General features: G+C 46.7%; 1 protein-coding gene across 1 annotated transcript in view; it reads right to left on the bottom strand.

Moving 5' to 3' along the window:
• Window positions 1-759: 759 nt before the first annotated feature.
• Alg14 (ALG14 UDP-N-acetylglucosaminyltransferase subunit) overlaps window positions 760-21,455 on the bottom strand; it is a 69,608-nt gene continuing 48,912 nt past the window's right edge. Inside the window, exon 4 of the mRNA XM_052179332.1 lies at window positions 760-2,385. Within this exon, the coding sequence (XP_052035292.1) occupies window positions 2,155-2,385 (231 nt within the window). The 3' untranslated portion in view covers window positions 760-2,154. The remainder of the gene's footprint in view (window positions 2,386-21,455) is intronic.

Below are 21,455 nucleotides of genomic sequence, written 5' to 3' on the forward strand. Positions count from 1 at the left end.
TACCGATACAGTAGAATATTTAAGATCAGAAACCATGAAAATCAAGCACTCTAAGTGAATGCCTTTGCACTTTCTGTGGTTTTCACATGGGAGCAGTGCTTACAGGCAGGAGACAAACATTTCTGGCCACCGAGGAACTTCTGTCAGAGACATGATTCTGCCAGGGACACAGTCTCGAGTACAGAACCAGTTACATCATTTGTGAGGTCTACGGTGTGAGTTCCTATTTAAAATCAGTACGATGCTTGAGGGTGGAGATGAGAGGCCAAGTGTTTGTCTAACATGGTGGGAGATGCTTGACTTAATCTCTAGCACCAGAAAAATGGCAGCAGCAGTAACAACAACAATTAATAATAATAATAATAATAATAATGATAATAATGATAACAACAACAATAATACACGACAAAAAAAATCAAAGACTGAAGGCAAAGTGTAGGGACCCTCAGGAGTCCACAAACTCACGCACCTGGGCCAGTCTCAAGTGGGCCGTCCTAGGCTCAGCTTTATTTCCTAGTCATGTGATCCTGGACAAGCCAGGACAACAGGGTCAGAAGGAATCTCTGTCTCACCGATTCCTTCCAGACTGAATTAGGTTTTATCTGAGAAGTGCTTCAAATACCCGGCATTCAGCAAGCACTGCATAAATGTTTATGCACACACCCTCCACCAGGCAGGCATAGGCATCTCAAAAAGCTAGAGACAATTACAGCCATTGGGGGAAAAATAACTTTTTTTTTTCATGTTTGAAAATCTAGATTCCTGACCGATAGAATCATGTTTTTATTGTGAAGACACTGCCAATATTTTAACCAAACAGAGATTAAAATACAGTCTGGGTCCAGGCCAACAACACATAAAAGCACACTGAAGGATAAGGAAGACACTTGTTTACAGTCAGAGATCTGGACGTCTGTGGAGTGTAAATGGACAAGAAACCAGTTTAACAAACTGCTTCCTTTATGCTGTGATAGCTCATGCTTCATTTACGCTGAGATAGCTCACTGAGATGCTTCAGCAGAAGGATTAAAGCCCGACTCGTCTGAACAAGACCAAGGGGATGCCCTGTTCTCTAGCCCCCCCACCCCTCACTTCCCTGTCCCCAGTTCCTTACACCAGGAGGCCCTGATCCTCCTCCCTCACCGGTGGCCTGAGCGGGGGTCACAGATGACAATACCTACCTCCCACCTACCTTATCCTGTACTTTCTTTTTATAATGTAGAACACTTTTGTTTTATTTAAAGCTGTAAAACAGGAAATGTTACTAAACATACACACTCTATATTTAGGTCAAGAGGAAAAAAACCCATAGCTGTTAAGAGTCCAAAGAGAACCTGGGAGTGTTGCAGGAAAGATTAAAAAAGGTGCCCGCCAGCTCTCTGCAGGGCCGACCACACTCCCGCACTCCTGCCGCTCTCTCCAGCTTGTCCCCACTGTGCCCGATCGATTGATCGCTGTGTCCCCAGCTCTCGTTTGCGTGTTCCTGGTGCTGCTAGTTCTTCCTCAGCCATAAACACACGCAGTCGGCAATCCCACATTCCAATAACTAAATGAAACCATCAACCCCACGGTTACATATCACAATTTCCAGTAAGCCGGTAAAATCAACACTCTTAAAACTTAACTAACCAATCAAATTTATGTATTAATAATATCACAATTTACAAGATGCCAATATAATAATCTCAGAGTCAGTTGATAATGATAAAAGTTTTATCCCAATTAATCTACCCTTATGATACCACAACTACTTGTGGGTGGTAAACACCACTTGGGTTCCCGGCTGCAGCCATCTTCCTTCTCTTCCTACCCTGAGACCTGAGAAGCTCCCTCTCTCTTTGCAACTCTTAGCTCCGCCTCCCTTTTCCCTGTCCAATCACAGACCTCCTCTGCACTAATGTGATTGGACAGGGAAAATCTTGAGACATGCAAGTAGTATTATGTACATTTTTATTTAGAAAAATGTTTTTGTGTACAGACATAGCTATTTGGTGAGTATTATATGCTAAAGTTTGTCTTTCTTCATTGAATTATTTTTTTACATTTTAAATTCTTTACCATTGATATTTCTTTGGGCATTTGAGAAACTTTAAAGATACTATAGCAAATATTATCGGTAATTGTAATGTTCTCAAGACTTGGGGTTGCCATTTGTCAAACAATTCGCCCCAGGTACACAGACTTCGGGTACTTCTCCTTAAGAGTGGGCCACTGAACAATGAAGTGATCGGAGAGGTGCCTCAGAATCTTCCCCGACAGGGACAAAGTCTCCACTCTGCAGATGCTCTCGACGTAGACAATGATCACTTTCTTTATTCCAAGTATCCCAAGGAGCAGGGCAGACACACAGATAGGCACACAAGTTCCTGGTCCGTTACATAGCACCTTAAAGAAAAAAAGGGCAAATCAAAATACGGAAAACTGTCTTCAGTGGACCATTCTGAACTTAACACTCTAATCTTAGAGGGAGATTTACTGATCCAGTTAAGTCTTTCTTTTAAGAACACAGATATGACAGTGTGTACTGAAGGCAATGTACTCAGAAGTCATGGGAACTCTGAAGTCTTGGCACTCTTGCTTGACAGCTGTGTGACTTGGGTTGAATCACATAATTCTATCTCTCTGTTTCTATCTCTCTCCCTTTTTCTCCATCTCTGTCTTGTCTCTCCCTCTCACTCACATGTGTATATGTAGAGATTAGAGGTCAGAGGTTGACTCTGGGAGTCTCCTTTTACTGTTTTCCACTTTATTTTTTGAGACGGGGTCTCTCACCAAATCTGGGGCTCACTGTTTTGGTTAACTGTCTGGCTAGCTCTGGAGTCCCACTTGTCTCTCTCCGCCCAGCCATGCAGGGCTACAGACTCCTGTGGATATTCAGTAGGTGCTGGGGATCCAGATTCAGGCCTTCAGGCTGTCCAGCAGGCAGTTACCTGCTATGCCATCTCTCCAGCACCACAAGGAATTTTACTTAAAACTTCTACCACAGTGGTTGGTGATTTACTCAGTACTCACTATGTGGAATATTTTACTCTTCTCGGAGCCTCGTGAACCTTCAGTGTCCCACAATACAGAAAAAAGCAGAAAACAAAACAAACTGAATGACCCATCCAGCTTTCCTTCTTCTAATTATGTTCTTAATGTAGAAGAAAGGCTTTCATTGACTATGATGTAGCATCTCTTGGGGCTCCAACCCAATAAACAGGAAGGAGGGTTGTCACCTGAACAGGTTGCTGTTGTTGTTGTTGTTTGTTTGTTTTTGTTTTACTCAACAGAACTGAATCTGTGCCTATAACACAGAAGAACTTCAGTATTTCTGGAGTTCTGCTAATATCTATGGAAAGCCACCAATTTTAAATTAATTGGCTGACTAATCTAACAAGAGACATAACAGTCCCAATCACAGAACAACTGCAGAAATGTTTAATGGTCTTTGAAGAAATGAGAGGAATCTTACTTCATAGATTTATTAATAAGATAATTTATTATTGCTTGAGAAAAAGTATTTAATACAATATCTTTCTCATATGCTCACAATGACTGAATTAGTAAAACCCAATAAATCATTTTACTCCACAGCTACAAAACAGGAGGCTTGTAGTTGTCTACACATGCCTATTAGCAGCATGAGCAATGTTACATGATCCTTCCAAAACCATATCCACAAAACATCAGCGACTCTTCCAGGAAGATGGGTCTTTAGACACAGGGTTGAGTGGCCTGTGCTATGCACAATAGGGATTCTCACACGGATGATCAGCTTGGCTCTGGGCAAACATGGCAAAGTTCAAAAGAGTTTGATAAATCATGTGCCATCCTTCCTCAAGTCCGAGTGTTTAAACACCACTCCTAGAGCTCTGCTCAGTCTCAGGTTGGATCCATCTTTTTATAGCTTTCTCAAGTGTTCTTCCTGTAATCTAAATGGTTTCTGTCTTTCATGTCTTTTCATTTAGGATGTCTTTCAGGTTAGCAGTGAAGAAGTGGAGCCAGAGTCCAGCCTTCATCTCCATAGATGAACAGACCCTCAAAGCAGCAGAGTGCAAACACGGGCCTCAGGTGGGGGAGGAGGGCCACAGGCTGAGGTACAGGAGGTAAAGGGGAATTGGGGAAAACAATAACCTCAAGGAAAACCACTTTTAATTAATCGCAGATTTTAATTCTAGCAGCAGCCTAGAATTTTTTTTAAAATGTGGATTATGACTTTATTATTCTAAGAAGCATACCAGAGAGATTTACTCCAAGCACTGAACGGAAAAAAAAAAGTCACCAAGAAGCTTTGTGCTAAACAACTTGAATGCAATGGCTGACAATGCAAGTTCTCAGTGCCCGCCCATCACTGCCCTGGCCTCCCAGTGCCCGCCCAGCACTGCCCTGGCCTCCCAGTGCCTGCCCAGCACTGCCCTGGCCTCCCAGTGCCCGCCCAGCACTGTCCTGGCTCTTAGTGCCCATCCATTACTACCCTGGCCTCCCAGTGCCCGCCCATCACTGCCCTGGCTCTTAGTGCCCACCCATCACTGCCCTGGCCTCCCAGTGACCGCCCAGCACTGCCCTGGCCTCCCAGTGCCCGCCCAGCACTGTCCTGGCTCTTAGTGCCCATCCATTACTACCCTGGCCTCCCAGTGCCCGCCCATCACTGCCCTGGCTCTTAGTGCCCACCCATCACTGCCCTGGCTCTTAGTGCCCATCCATCACTGCCCTGGCCTCCCAGTGCCCGCCCATCACTGCCCTGGCCTCCCAGTGCCCGCCCATCACTGCCCTGGCCTCCCAGTGCCCGCCCAGCACTGCCCTGGCCACTGACTCTTGGCCTACTTCAAAGGCAGTCTATAGTGTCCAGCAGAGCAAAGCTGCCCACATGGAAAAGAGGAAGCGGGAGCGAGTGGGTAAGGAAAGAGAGCAAGTCTTCTCTGCTTCCCTCTGGAGGGCTGTCCACGTGCACACAGACAGCGCACACCTAACCATACATTTACACAGATGTGGCTGGCTAACATCATGGCTGTCACCACTGGTTTCTTTTTCTTTCATACAATATATTCTGATCCTGCTTGTCCCTTCCCCCAGGTCCTCCCAGCACTCTCCATCTCTACCTACTCAACTTTAGTCTTTCTCTCTTCCTAAAAAACAAAAACAAAAAATAAAAACTCCCCACAAAAAAGAAAAGAAAATCAGAACAGGCAAAAGACAAAAAAGAAAGAAAGAAAGAAAGAAAGAAAGAAAGAAAGAAAGAAAGAAAGAAAGAAAGAAAGAAAGAAAGAAAGTAAGAAAGCAGAAAACAAAAACAAAAAATAAAGCCAAAACAAAGCAAAACCTCTATTAAAAAATACCACTGAGTTCATTTTATTTTGGCCATCAGCTGACATCTGCTTACTTTTTTCTCAGGAGAACCAGTCTCTCCTTTGCTCCCAACTCAAGTTCTTGAAATGTTCTACCCAGCTGTAGGAAGGGGCATCTGAATCCAGTCTGAGCAGAGCCCTGATTCCTCTGCCAAATGCTCCTGGTTCAGAGACGAGCATAAGACAGGCCGAAGCCACAGCCTGGGACACCTGATGGGCCTCCTGGCTGCATGCGTCCTTTCTCTTCTCCTCTTTCTCTTCTATTTTCCCCTCCCCTCCCCTTCCCTCCTCTTCTCTCTCTCTCCCTCCCTCTGTCCTTCCCTTCTTCCTTCCTTTCTGAGACAGCATGTTGTTATATAGTCCTGGCTGGCCTAGAACTTATTATATAGCCTAGGGTAGCCTCAAACTCACGGGTTATACTCCTGCTCTGTGCGGATATTATAGGTAGGTTCCCTCACGCCTGGTTGGAGCAGGCTCTCTACTGTCTGGAAGCCAGATGGGTGTGGACTTGGGACTCTTGACACCTGGCTTGCTACCATGCAGGGAACTTGAACTACTGCTTGCCTTGTGAAGGCAAGCAGTGCTGAGAGATGAAGACAGGCCAGGTTCCCTCTGAAGACAAGGCATAAAAGATCCACGCACCCAGCTGTGTCTGAAGGGATCTAGACCTTTCCCTAGACTTGCCAGGCACGTGAGGGGACAAGGTCTATCTTTGCTTAAGCCAGCTTTAAACACAGTTTCTGTCACTGGCAATAAAAAGCATTCTAATCATCATAGTCCTTTATTTTGACTTTCTATCAGGCCTCTGACCACTGGCAGGGCCAATCATTAGGTGTTCAATGTGTATTTGCTGGGTGAATAAATTCACTGTGAAAGCCGGAAGTGTGAGAAATGCACCAAAGGTAATGTATGTCATAGGGCATATGAGAAATTGGGGGCTGGAAAGATAGCTTAGGGGTTAAGAGCACCAACTGCTCTTCCATAGGTCCTGAGTTCAATTCCCAGCAACCACATGGTGGCTCACAGCCATCTCTAATGGCATCTGATGCCATTCTGGTATGTCTGAAGACAGTGACAATATACTCGCATACATTAAATAAATAAATAAATAAATAAATAAATAAATAAATAAATAAATATTAAAAAAAAAGAAAGAGACAGAAAGGGGCAGCCCACCATAAATGCGGAGTCATGAGAGTAGATGTACTCAGATAAAGGACCCAGAACAGTCATCAAGGTTTGTTGTTCTGTACATAGGCCAAGTCCCATTGGCTGAAACATAACACCTGCGTGTATGAACAGACATGCTTAACTTCATTAGTTTGAACTTAATTCTCAGGCAAGCAGGAATCCCTTCCCAGTGCTGAAGCTAGAGTTGAGACCTTCGGGGTGCCATGTTGGTTATGGGTCAGAGACATGAGGTTTGGGTGGATCCAGACCAGGGCATGCGAAGACTGGAAGACCGCAAAGGCTTCATTCACAGGAGACGAGGCAGAGACCAGAGCATGCGAGGATGGTCTGAAAATCACCTTCTGAAGTGTCTTGCTGGTAGAAGGAGGCTAGATAGGCATCGGGAGCCCAGGAGTCCTGGGGACACAGCTGCAGAGATGGTTCTGTCACGCTCTTAGGGGCAAGGATAGAGTCAGAGAACTGGAGCCCTCTGCCAAAACCGAGCTATCTCAGGCAGGATGCTATTGGAGGCTATTCTGTCAGACTCTTACACTCTGCAGAAATCTGGACAGGGGGCAGGCATGCTCATGTGGATTCTGAGATCAGGAGTCAGGAAGAGAAGCTCAGCTATAGCTTAATAGGAGTGAAGTTGGTCACCATATTAACACTGGCTGCAGAGGGCAGATGTGGTGCAGCATGCCTTTAATCTCAGCTTTTGGGAGGCAGAGACTAGCATATCATATCCCTGTGAGCTCAAGGGCGGCCTGATCTACACAGGAAGTTTCAGGGACAGCTGGTGCTACATAGTGAGTCCCTGTTTCCTTTTATTTTTTTTTTCTTCTTTCAGAAAGGGTTTTTCTGTGTAGCCCTGGCTATCCTGGAACTCACTCTGTAGACCAGGCTAGCCTTGAACTCAGAGATCCACCTGTCTCTGCTTCCCAAGTGCTGGGATTAAAGGTGCGCGCCACCGCAGCTGGCAAGTGCCTGTTTCAATACATAGACTTGCATCTTGATTCTAAAATCTGATTCTGGCAGCAGGCCAACCCCACTTCTCATAGCACAGGAGATAGCCCTTTCTAGGCCCCTTTTGTAGATGGGCCAGTAACTTGGCCAGATGTCTGCCTCCACCTGATTAGGGAGCCAGTGGCTGGAGGAGAATCAGTTCTAGTAGCAACGGTGCTGCGGTCAGAGGTCAGCACCCACTGTCAGCAGTACAAGCCACAGCAGCACTGGCAGCAAGTGTCCTCAAGACGCAAGGCTGTGCCCATGGGGCTCCCGCCCGGCTCTTCCGGCTCAGCTCTTACGTCATCTCTCTGTTTTCTGTGGCTATGTCATTAAATTCCCAACAGCTTTAGAGCTCTCGGTAGCATTTCCCTAAATTCATTTTGTGCAGTCAGTCAGAACGGAGGGTGGTTTGCTCTGAGGATGCTAACTGGTCTGAAGGAACAAGGACTGTGAAAGCAGTGAATGCCGTCGAGGCAGCAGAACACACTGTGTAGCTGGGCTTCCTCAGGTAGGGCCAAAGCACAAGAAGGAGAAGGCAGAAATGGAGACTTCACTGCGAAAGGAGATGTGGCAAATGTCCCGGGTGTACAGAGAAAATAAGAAAAAGGTCTTAGACAGATGAGGAAGACAAAAGCAATACACAGACAGGCCAGAAAACTGGAACAGACGCATCTGAGATACTCAGAGATAAGATACCTCTGCAGGGTGGATGATTTGGACCACGTGCAGTCGACAAGGCTGGGTAAGGTCTGGGGAAGGGCAGAGATGAGGATGCAGTCAGTCATGTGGACAGCAGGCAGGAGAGGGCTGTGCAGCAGATGGGGTGACGCACACACTTGGCCCATGTTGTGGTACCTTGTATTTCTTCTCTTTTATGTTTAGTCATCTGAGTGGTAACAGACAGGAACATATAAATATGAGGATCAATGTGAAATAACCAAATAAATCCTAAACACTTGAATCAGTTTGTAATCCTCAGGGTCTCTTCCAGGTCTGCTGTGCACACTGCCTGTCATGACTGCGTCTCCACTGAGCTCCCCATCCGTGCGTAATGACGCTCACGGCGTGTTTCTGCACTTGACATCTGTGTTCCGCTGCAGCCCGGACAACTGCTTTCATTTTCGTTGTGTAATTCATACTTGCTGATTCCTACCAGAGTGACTTTAGAAATGGAATTGAACCAACTGAAGGGAAAGGAAGCTGTGGGTTTCAATTAGAGCCTCTCAGTCACTCTTCTATTTCTCTTTACCCAGACATGACGTCCACGTCCTTCTAAACCGCATGGAAAGGTCGGCACATCACAGACTTTATCTAAGCTGCTATACCAGTGTTTAAAAGGTATTGGCTCCTCAGTGAGTTACCTGCATTCAATTCAATTCAAAAGCACTGTTCACAACTTCACTGAGTTACTGGAGACTTCAGGCCTGTGAGATCTTGTCCAGTTGTTAGGTTCCCAAACTGATAAGCCACCAGTGATTGCGCCTCAGTGATTCTGCTCAGATAGAACTCCCTACTCACCTCGTATCCACAGTTCATTACGGAGCTGAGAGACAGCCATAAAAAGGAGGAAATCCTCTAATGTGTGGCAACATGGATAGAACTGGAGGATGTTATGTTAAGTAAAATAAACCAGGAACAGGACGACAGATACCACACATTCTCAGTCATGTGTGGAAGCTAAGAAAGCTGATTACACAGAGCGGAGTAGAACTGAGGTCACTGGAGACCAGGGAGAGAGCAGGAGCAGAGTAGGTAATGGAACGGGTAACGAAACACAGTTTTATAGGGGGAAGGGAAGTTCTGATGTAAAACAGCACAAAAGGATAATTATAGGAGACAGCAAGTATATATTTAAAACTAACCACAGGAGAGCTTGACTTATCATTTTCCAGCACATGGAAACTAAAATACTTGGTCATGTTAAGTCCTATGGTGCTTATGGGCTAGGGCTTGGCAATCACAGACTTGGATTGGCTACTCAATGGAAATGTGACCTGGGATAATGATAGCTTTACCTATTCCACGGCTCAGTTTCCCCATTTACAGATTCACCCACTCAAGAAATATTTTATTAAGCAAAGGCAGCATGGTAGTTTTTGCTCTGGAATTAGCAAACAGAAGTCCTGTTCTCACAAAGGTTACATTCCAGCAGGTAGACAAGAAGTAACAAGAGACACATGTGGGCCTGGAGAGACCTGAACACGATGAGAACATCAACAGATCTAAGGCTACACTGTTTGGACAGTTCATACTTGTTGGAGGCTGTTTCTCCATCTGTGAGTATAAAGTAGGTAAAGGAGCTGAGAGGTTGTCAGTGCCCGCACTGTTCGTTTTAATTTCCTGCAACTGCTTGGCTAAGCCAAGGAGTAGAATAAAATTAAGACTTAGAAGGAACAAACAATGGGGGGGGGGCATCATCACCAGGTGCAGGACAGCTTCTGGGCCTCCTGACAGCTTCTACTGTCCATTAAGAAAAGGGAATCTTGTAGTTTTCTGTTCTCTGTGCAAATGTACCAAAGGCATGGCTTCCTGCCTTTTTCACTCTTTTTAGTTTTCATTGCATTCTTTTTTTGTTTGTTTGTTTTGTTTTTTGTTTTGTTTGTTTTGTTTTTCAAGACAGGGTTTCTCTGTGTAGTCCTGGCTGTCTTGGAACTCACTCTGTAGACCAGGCTGGCCTCGAACTCAGAAATCCACCTGACTCTGCCTCCCAGAGTGTTGGGATTAAAGGCGTGCGCCGCCACTGCCACCGCCGCCGCCGCCGCCGCCGCCGCCGCCGCCGCCGCCGCCACCACCACACGGTTTCATTGCATTCTTAATCCACTGATACATTTTCTATAAAGCCTATGGATCCGGTGTTTGTCCTGACGTCTGTCTTCCTACACTTTGTATTAGGTAGGACTTTCTGATGCATAGCCATCCAGAGCAGGAGATGGTCATATAGAGCATCCACTCTGTGCTAGGCGTTTTAATATAATTATACATCCTGAATAATAATAGTAGTTCCTCTTTCCCTGTGAAATATGATCTATCCTTAGCAGATGCTTCCTGCCATGAATACACTGAACTCTACAGAGGTTATGTTTCCCTATACATACCCCTGAGAAAGCTAAATTATAAATAAGGCATAATATGGGATTACCAATAACTAATAATATAATAGCTGTAAAAATATACTGTAGATCTTGGGAACCTCAGGATATGATTTTTTCTTTCTTTAAATCAAGTACTTTTACCATTTTACTTATAGGAAGCACTTTATGGATTTTGTTTGGCATATTAAAATTGCCAACATCAGGGGCTAGAGAGATGGCTCAGCTGTTAGGAGCACTGACTGCTCTTCTAGAGGTCCTGAGTTCAATTCCCAGCAACCACATGGTGGCTCACAAAATGGGATCTAATGTTCTCTTCTGAAGACAGCTGCAGTGTACTCACATACATAAAATAAAGAAATAATTCTTTTTAAAACTTGCTAACATCACTACTTTTGAGCTTTAAGGTCATTCTTGAATAAAATAAGGGTTACTTAAACATAAGCACAGTGATCCTATAACTGTCAATCTGATAACAAAGAATGTAGTGACAGATGTAGGCAGCATTCACAGAATGGGTATGGATGCTGGGCAAGGGGAAGATTCAGATCCTGGGAGGGACAGGGGAGAAAAAGCCAAAACTTCTCACACTACTCAAGACTACAAGCAATTTCAACCTTATACATTCTTAGCTTTTAGAATTTTCCATGTAATATTTTCACACTGCAGCTTATCATGAATATTGAAATTTCAAAAAGTGAAAGCTTGGGTGAGCGAGGGCCCTGAACCTCATTCGAATCTTACAGTGTGCTGTGAGGAGATTTTCATGTTTCAGCAAAAGAGCAGGAAGCACTGAGAAATTCACGGACATGCGCACTAATCACACGGCTCATCCAGGAGTGGGTTGACAGAAACACCAAAGACGATGCCAAGGCAGGGAGTCTGGGTTCATCTCCTCTCACACTGGCCCACCTTAGGCTGCCAACCGAGTTCCACACTGGCCGGAAGTGGCGTGAAGGCAAGGCAGTGCCAGGGCGGGGTATCAGTGAACATGTCACCGAAGATGGAAGTCTGGCAACTGCTTTGAAAGTATTAGAGCTCGAACAGGGAGGTCAGTGGTGGGCAGCACGTGCTGCTGGGGTCAGACTGACTGGCCTGTGGGCCGCTTTTGCACAGTTGTAACAGACCACTGAAAGGAGGGATTTATTTTCCTCATGGTTCTAAAGGGTTTATTCACTCACGGCAGGGGCAGGGAAGACGCGCCAGAGCAGAGCTCTTTCTGCTGACACAGAAGGGGACGGTGAGGGGCTGGGGCATGAAAGGCCTCACAGGCTGTCCTCTGTGACCCATTTCCTTTCAGGACCGCCCTACCTCCCGCTTTCCATTCATCCCCATCAAGCCGCCACACCATGACCCAGCGAGGTAGTGATTCAGAGCTTAGATCAGCCTCCTCACTCTTCACTGTCTCTGCAGATACTCTCAGAAACGAACACAGAGGAGGTATGCGCTCACGCTCTGTCAGGTATTTCCCAATCAAGGTCAGCGGACAGTCTGGATCAACCGCAACCAGCAGTAAAACAGAACAAACGATGTAACCGTTAACTTTTTTTATTTTGTTTTTTGTTTTTTGGATTTTGGTTTTTTCCAGACAGGGTTTCTCTGTGTAGCCCTGGCTGTTCTGGAACTCACTCTGTAGTCCAGGCTGGCCTTGAACTCAGAAATCTGCCTGCCTCTGCCTCCCAGAGTGCTGGGATTACAGGCGTGCGCCACCACCACCTGGCTAACAGTTAACATTTTAAAAAAGAAAACCTTTCTAAACAAGAAGAACTGGCTTGAATTCAAAGTAATCAGGCAACTCCCGGCTTCTGTTGTGGCCCTCTGGGATGCAGGCAGGTGATATTATCCCTGGGATGTTTCCTCATTTTTTAATTTTTTTATTTTTAGGCATTACATTTTTATCTTGCTGGACTGAAAATCAGTTTGTAGTTTTCCTTAAATAGTCTATGTGCAAGCTAATTGTTTGTTTGGGTTTTTTTTTTTTTTTGTTTTGTTTTGTTTTTTCAAGACAGAGTTTCCTCTGTGTAGCCCTGGCTGTCCTGAAACTCACTCTGTAGACCAGGCTGGCCTTGAACTCAGAAATCCACCTGTCTCTGCCTCCCAAGTGCTGGGATTAAAGGCGTGCGCCACCACTGCCTGGCTAATTCTGTATTTTAAGAAGCTTAAGAATTATTATAGAAGTATATCAGATTCCTTAATTCTGTGACAAGAGGACACCTAAGAACACTGATCACACACACACACACACTCTGTGTGATGTCAGTGTGTGTGTTTTAGAGAGAGAGAGAGAGAGCTAAGTAGCTGTGGTCCTGTTGACTCAAACAACTCAGTACTTGGAACAAAGTCACACCTTGAATGAATCGCTACCACCCTCTAAAGAACACACACTTCTTCCCTCTCTGTGTTTGGAGGTCTCAAAACTCTCTTTCTTCTCAAAGTTGCCCACGTGTGCCCCGGCATCCGAGCAGTGGTACACAGATGCTGTCAGTAGCTCAGCGGTCTCCCTGAGGTTGCTACTGAGTGAAGCTTGTCTGAATGATGCTAAGTTTGCCCAGCTGCACTGATGGCATCTTCCTGCTACAGACTGAAAGCATCCTTAGGATCTCAAAGAGTTGATCACTACTCAGAGACAACCCCACTGACACCACCAAGCAGAAAAGCAATTCCAGCCAGGCTGTGGTGGTACACACCTTTACTCCCAGCACTTGGGAGGCAGAGGCAGGTGAACCACTGATTTTGAGGCCAGTCTGGTCTACAGAGCAAGTTCTAGGACAGCCAGGACTATATAGAGAAAACATTGTCTTGAAAATAAAAAAAAGGTGTGGGGGGAGCGATTCTATGGTTCTGAAGTCTCCAAACCATATTCACCCAGGGATTCTTATCTAATGTGGAGTCTCTCTAGATCAGAATCCCCAAGTCTATGGCCAGGAACGCACTTTCAGACAACTTTCAGATGGTTTGGTGTAAACCAGCACTTGGAAAGTTGTACTCAATGAGAGGCACGGCAGGCGACCTTCACTCTTACAAGAGGTCTGTGTGCGCTGAAGGAAAGCAGCAAGAGAAGGCGCGGTAGTCAGTTAGTTCCCTTTTCTATGGCTGTGGTAAGGCAACTGCAGAAGAAAGGGTTTCCCCAGAGGGGCAGATGCATCATGTCAGGGAATCACGACAGAAGACGCGGTCGTAGGGACAGCGGAGAGCTTCCATCTTGGACCACAAACAGGAAACAGGGAGAGCTAACTCAAACGGCCTAAGCCCGGAAGATCTCAAAACCTGCCTCCCAAGGACATAGGTCCTCTAGAAAAGCCACGCGTCCTAAGTCTCCCCCAAACAGTGACACCTAATGGGAACAAAGCATCCATTCAAATGTCGTTGACTATAGGGCCACCAATCTTTCAAACCACCGCAGGTGGGTACTGAGGGCCATTTGTCTTCTGTGCAGCCCCACCCCGAGGGAGATGGTCTAGCTGAACACCCTTCATATTCAACAACACAGACAGTTCAGCCACAAACCTTTCCCCACGACAGGCAGATTCTGCTGCCTCTGAGAGAGCAAGTACTCCTGAAGGAGAGAGACACATATCCCAAGACCTCAGAGCTCCCTCCATAATTACCCACAATGCTTTGTGAAAGGCGCAATGGCTTTCAGCGAACATGGACAGAGAGGATGTAAGATAGTGTTAAAAAGATGGGGGTGTCCCGTTCTACTCAGCCACTCAACTACTCACCGTAGTTCCTGGTGTCTATCCTTCTAAGAGCACGAGGGAGGTGGTTTGCTGCCCATGTCTGGCATCACAGCCTTGGATTTTGGGGCTGCATGGCAAGGCGGGCAGACCTTTTCTGAGGCAGGCTGCTCAGTCTGTCAACACAGAGCAGGGCCCTGTCAGGGCAGACTTTATGGACATGGGCAGCAGTTTAAATGAATCCAATAAGTAATTTGGGAAAGAACTTGCCTGACCAAATGCTAAAGATTCTTTAAAAAGAGAGTCCTAGGCATTGTGAGAACTCTACACCTCTAGGGTTTCTAATTCATATATGGAGTTCCCTGTTTCTTGGTGAGCATCTCAAGTGTTGATGCGCTAGGGAGGAAAGAGGGGAGAACAATTTGGAGTCGACTGCTTAGTTCCTGGCTCAGCCACTTCCTGCCTGTGCGCCTGTGTGATATGAAGCTGTCACTTCTCCTGTCTCTAGAGTCAAGCAGCCCTCCCACACTGGGACACAGTGCAGATGAACTGGGCAGAGCCTCAAAGCTCTCCATCGCTGCAAGTCCCACCCGTACACTCTGTTCCGTAGTTCCTCTGCTTGCAGCTGCCCCACAGCTACCCAAAGATGGGCCTGCGAGCTCAGAGGGCGAGCCCTGTGGCACAGGCACAGCTACTGTTCTTCCCAGCTCTTCAGAGACTCTTTTGATCGAATCTGTCTTCCCTCCTCCCTCCAGGCCAGCCAAGGGCACTGCTGGGCCACAGTCCAGGTGTCTAGCGCTGAGCGGTAGCGCCTCAGGTTCTCTTTAAGCAGCTTGTGAGGGCAAAAGAGGCAGGGACACTAATAACACACAAGAAACCCTGTGTTTGTGTGGGTCTGCTAAGAGGGCCGACAATGTACACCCGGCTGCTGGTAGGATTTCTCAGGGTAAGATTTAAAAGCCTTCTATGAGATTTAGACAGTCCACTGGGTATAAAATGGAATGATCTTAACCAGGCTTAAATCACACTTCCTGAGTGACGGAGTGTTTCCAGGGAGAGGAAGTGCCGGGCAGCACTTGGCCACTGTTGTCCATGACTCCGACCTCCACGGCTGTCCAACCCCATTCAGCCTTCCCTGGCAGCTCACCATGGTGTGAGGTTTTGAAACAGAGCTGGGTCTGGAAACAGAAGCAGGCTCCCTCTGGGTACAGGAAGCGATGGCAGGGGGACGGCATGACAGGGACAAGAAGCATGTGGGACGGACACGACTTTAAATTCAACATTAACTATAAGCCAGTGTGTGGAGGTCCGGGCAACAACTCTACCTGCCGCTAGCCCGTCACTTTCGGTTGTCCTTTTTTTTTTTTAATGGAGTTTGTGCAGGAGAAGAGGGTCAACATGGCTGACTGGTGACCATCTGGATGCTGCAGCCATGGGCTACCTGAGTTTCTGTCTTGGCTCTGCTATCTGGTCACCAAACTCTGGGCTAAGCCAAACTTCTTTCTGTGCCCTAGCTTCTTTATTTACACACTGGGGTAAGAATGGCCGGTGACTAACTCACAGAATTGTCGTGAGGACCGCATGAATTAAAATGTGTACAGTATCATCATGGTACCTGGCATTTTTCATGGCCCCGGGGCCTGGGACGGTGAGTCAGCCTTTAGGAACACAGTCATTGGTATGCATTCTGTCCACAGCACAAGCTTCTGTGCCCAAAGCAGGCCACAAAGGTTTCAAGGGGACCTGCAGAAAGACTGTACACTCACTCTGCAGGTGCTCGCCAGCTTAAAAATCACAAGACCTCAGTAAAAGCAAAGGCTCTGTACAGCGAGCGCCTTCAGAGACATGAACAGAAAGCTTCTCTATCAAGCCGTTAGGTAAACAGTCTATGTCCACTCCTGACACTCTTTAAAGGCTGAGATGGGGGCTGCGGAGATGGCTCAGCTGGGGAAGTGCTTGCCTCCCAAACGTGAGGACCCGGGTGTATATCCTCAGGACCCACATACACAGCCAGGTACAGCAGTGACATCTGTAATTTAACATTGGGAACGGGAGGTGGAGGAGAGAGGATTCCCGGAAGCCCACAGGACAGCCTCTGCAGCCCACAGTGGTCAGTCTAATGCAGAAACCCTTTTAAACACTAGCGAGGAAGAGTTTAAGAGGAATGAACACTGATCGCTTAAGCACTTAGACAAGAACGAGGGAAACAAGAACAGTGCTGACCGTTCTAAAGCCACAAAATCGACTCCTTTCTCTACCCTGCAAGAAACAGTACCTACTATCCCCTCCCTGATCGCTGCTTTTAGACGGCTGTTTCAAAATCTGAAACTTCTAATAACATCCTATAAAAATAAACCACAGGGCAGCCATTCCAGAGACTGAATTCCCTCCATCCCAGGCAACTTTTAAAGTAAAAGACGGCAGTTAAAACAAGACAAACAAAACAGACATCAGTTCACAAAATAAATGTCTGGCTTAGCATCCCCATGAGGCATCTGGTTTGGTTAGATATTTTTTCTTTTTAAGTAAAATGAGACTTCAGGCACTTTATTTGAATATTTAGAAATAATTATGCAGGAGACAGGAGAATTTGTTCTATTCTGGCATTCTTGAAAGCATGTGCCTACCCGCCAAGTGTCCCCCCACACTGGCTTGTTTTTATTATGTCCCCTTCTCCTGCCTCTCAACTGGCAAATGTGTGTGGAACAAGGGCAGCGTGCCCCTGCAGGGGAGTGTCTGCAGTTTGTCTCCAGGCCCCTCCCTGTCGGTTGCAATGGTCCCTCCTGGGTTCCATTCTCCATGGTGACTCTGAGCCTGTAGGAACAGGGCCCTGACAGCCCTGGCAGCCAAGTCATATGAAATCATAGCTTAATAGTTGTCCTACTGGGTTGGAGAGATGGTTTAGTGGTTAAGAGCACTGGTTGCCCTTCCAGAGGACCAGGGTTCGATTCCCAGCACCCACATGGGAGCTTACAACTGTCTATATTCCAGTTCCAGAGGATCTGACGTCCTCACACAGACATATTGTACAGGCAATATGCTCATGAAATAAATAAACACCAATGCTCATGAAATAAAAATATATAAAAATAAGAAAATAGTTGTCCTATCTTACTTTTCCCTTTTCCTTTCATACCAGAACCTCCAAATTCTGCTCTGACAGATTCCCCAGGATGGCCTTCCTTGCTCTAGATTTCTCTTGCCCTACCAGATTCAGCCTGTGTCTCTCATCTGATTCAAGCAGTTTCCTACCAGGGAAGCTTCTCTCTCTTCTGTTTCACCTTTCCTTTCTCTGACGCATGTTTTCCTCAGAAGCAAATCTGCTCATGCCGTCATTTCTGTTCCGTGGCTTCTGGCTGTCTGAACGCCCGGATGAAAAGCCCTTTCCTGAAACTCCGACACGAACTCCACTGCTTTACCTGACTGCAGCTTCAAGGCTCACCTGGATTAGTCTCTCTTAGTGGAGAAACTGCCAGAGTATTGTTCCATGTAGCGTGAGGACACCGAGGGCGAGGAACAGAGGGCTTCATTCTCCCGTGATGCAGCCTGCCTGTGGCCACGCACTAGTGACAGTGACCTGCTGACATCGGGTACAACCAGTTTCATAACTCTAAAGTCTATCTGATTGCTCCTGGTGCCTTCTTTGTCCAAATTAGTTTGGACAAAGTTTTGAAACACATAGATTGGATTAGCAATGATTTAGCCAGGATGAAGTAATTCCGGCTGTACTTACTGGAAACCAAACACTTTAGGACCAGGACTTGTAGATTAAAGAAACAAAACAAAAATAGGAGGAGCAAAACGACCAAGTGAGGGGTTCAGAGAGAGATGAGAGGTAGCTACTGCGCCCAGTGATCGGCACTCCTGGCACTCCTAGCTCAGAGCGGCTCGGACTGAAGTCCACCTCGCTCACTCTCGCTCTCGGTAAACAGTGCCTCGCTCGGATGGCTGGATGGCTGGAGGACTGTGTACCTGTATTTCCCAGGTGAGGGAACAGACGAGCCACACTTACGTTGTTTACTATGGTAACCAGTGGTCAAGTATAAAGCTCAGTTCCCGTTTCACTAGAGCAAAAAGAATTCCCCAGATCTCAGGAGAGATAGTATTAATGGCAGCACTTCTTAGTGTTCCCACTGGGTTCCCACAGTGGGGTGGGGCAGGGGGAGGAGCCTCCCTGCTCAGAATAGACAGAGGCAGGTGAGCTTAGCCAGCCACCTTCCTCCCTCCCTCTCTTCCTCCCTTTCCCCAAATTGAGCTTGTCCTTAACACACGTCCATCCTCTATGCGCGACAGGGTGTGGGATAGAGAACAGACCCAGTGGGAACACTAAGAAGCTCTACAATCTAACTTAGAGGTAGCGAGCCAGCAGGAGCTGACAGCTGTACCCTTCGGCAGGCTTTCTGAGTTAGCTGATAAAGCTAATAATTCCATTTCCGCGTCTTATTCCTATAATCCATCATTTCCCAGTGCTAGTGCATGTCAGGCTAGCACCCTACCACTAAGCAACATCTCTCCTCTTGTATCGTAAATCCGAATTCACTGTGAATACGAGTCAGAGGGCTAACAGCCTCCTTGAGAGCTAAACATAGGCACAAATACACAGATACTAAGTATTTGTTAAATGAATGAATGAATTCGTCCAAGGTCATGTGGTTAATAAGTAACAGAATAGGGACTTGGATCCATGTGTGATGGAAAAGTTCCTGATTTTCTAAAATTCCACTTCAGTGGTTCTTGTATAAGTTCTATTTCTGAGCTTCAAATGGGCTGCCAGGAAATTGGAAACACTGGCTGGCCCCAGCATTAACTACCTTAAAAACACATGCATGCTTAAGACCTTTGGTGATGAGCTATACCCATGACAGCGGCGAAGGCCGAGTTCAGTATGTCTGCCTGCTGTTGGCCACACCATGCCAATACTGACTCGCCTCTCTAGGAACTCGGATGTACCAGAAGCTGTGAATAAGCAGTGAGTGACCCAGCAGCAGCACGGGGAGGAGAGCACGGGGAGGAGAGCACGGGGAGCAGCAGGCGGGGAGGAGAAAGGGAGGAAGCTGGGCAGGAAGCTGGATGAACCAACCAGTGAGGTAAAGGACCCGGGATCTGGGAGAGGGGGCAGAGGTCTCAGGAGTCAGCAGAAAGAAGATACAAATAAATCCTAGGAGACAAAAGGCAAAAGAGGGAACACACACACACACACACACACACAGAGAGAGAGAGAGAGAGAGAGAGAGAGAGAGAGAGAGAGAGAGAGAGAGAGAGAGAGAGAGAAATTTAAAGAGGGACCACCAGTTACAGGAATAGGAGCCAACTACTTGCAAGGAAAATAGTCACAAAACCACTGTCTATTTCCTGTCAAAATGATGACAGGTGACCCTTCTCCTCAATCCAAAAAGGTGTCAGAAGCTGTGGTTTGTAATCCCAGCACTCAGGAGGCTAAGCAGAGGGTCATTAAGTTCTAGGCTAGCCGGGCCACACAGTGAGGCATCCTGTCTCAAAGGCAAAATGGAGCAAAATTCAAACTAATCAAATACACACACACACACAAAGATGGAGAGTTACCAGTGGGCTGGATGCCGACATACTAGTTGAAAACAGTTAGGGTTAGGCAACAGACAACTCCTTCTCCAGGCAAAGGGGAAGTTTGAGCGTTTGAGATATCTTCTTCACGGGCAGCCACTAGCGGGGAGGCACAGAATGGCCTGTTAGGCGGGCCACCATCTGTGAGCCAACCCGGCAGGTCCCACACTCACTGAGCAACCGACCTACCGCAGCTGCGCTGAAAGAGTGCTGGGTAGAACTCAGGTCTGTGCATCACAACCATCTTATGACAACAGGGTTGTCTCTCCCTTTCAGGCACTTTTTCTGCCCTGTTTAAAAAGGCTGGGCTTAGCTGACTGTCTCACCCCCTCCAACCTCCCCACCAAGTGTTGCACAAAGAATTCTCTGACACACTGCGCCCAGTGCAGATGAAAGCGCTTAAGTGTGAGTGCAGGCGACAGCCTTGGGAGTGACATTTACTAGCTGAAAACAGTGAAATCAGAGCATTCCAGTTCACGGAGATTAAATGTCAGGATCTCAGTGCTTAGCTGAGCATTAACTATGGGAGTTAAAAAAAAAAAAGGAGGGTTGTTTTCTACCGTAAACGGCACTTCAGAAATGTAAGAAAAAGACTTTAAAAGCAGGGAAGGGGCTGATCTAGGCTGGAGGGGAACATAGCGATTGTTACTGCACTGCCCAAGTTTCTGAAGCAGGCTCAGTACCCCGGCTGGGTGGTGCCGGTGTCCTTCACCACCAAACCAGAGGATGTGACTCTCCACTCACACTTCCAGAGGTGTCAGTCAAAACCCAAAAATACAGATGCTTCAGGGCACAGAACTTTCCACACTGGGCACGGACTTTAATGGTGTTTGATTTATTGTTGTTTTAGAATGAGTACTTTTTAATGCACACACACACACACACACACACACACAGAGAGAGAGAGAGAGAGAGAGAGAGAGAGAGAGAGAGAGAGAGAGAGAGAATATGTCAAAACGGGACCTTATCAGCAGCAGACCTGCCTTTCCCAGTAACCAGCGAGGATCTTGTCTGTTCTGCTTACTGTGGGTGTGGGTGCACCCCGGATAACATTGTAAGCCATGGCTTTAAACCTTTGAAGTTTTGTATTTAATCCTCAATATCTTTATGAGGTGGTTAATATTATTTCCATTCTACAGATAAGAAGACTGGGGCTCCAGAGGAGATTAAGGACTTTACGTAAGACCACAGGACTATTAAATCAGGAGGGATTTAAGCCCCAGCCGCTGACTCCAGAGCCTGCGTAATCAATCTCCAGTTCAGAAACTCAAAGTCTAACTGAGATCACAGGATTGCAAAGAAACACACAAACGAGACAAAGATGTGCACAGCTAAGTGGAACAGCTCCAGCCTAGGCAGGCCTCAGTGATTCCTGCACGCCAAAGCGCTGACTGTTTACCATCCCTAACGGTCAGCATTTGGTGTGTCTGAGAAACACACACTGTGTGGAAACTGAGCTTTACTCACTAGAGCCAGCCCAGGTGAAGGTGGGAAGGGGGGTGAGAGCAGGGAAATGGAGGCTGGAATGAGGGAGGGTTCTAAGCCTTAAGAGAGGTGGTCTGGTGACCTGTTAGATAGAGGTGGTGAGGTCACTTGCGAACAAGTGT

Source organism: Apodemus sylvaticus, chromosome 4 (assembly GCF_947179515.1).
Source record: "Apodemus sylvaticus chromosome 4, mApoSyl1.1, whole genome shotgun sequence".
NCBI lineage: Eukaryota > Metazoa > Chordata > Mammalia > Rodentia > Muridae > Apodemus > Apodemus sylvaticus.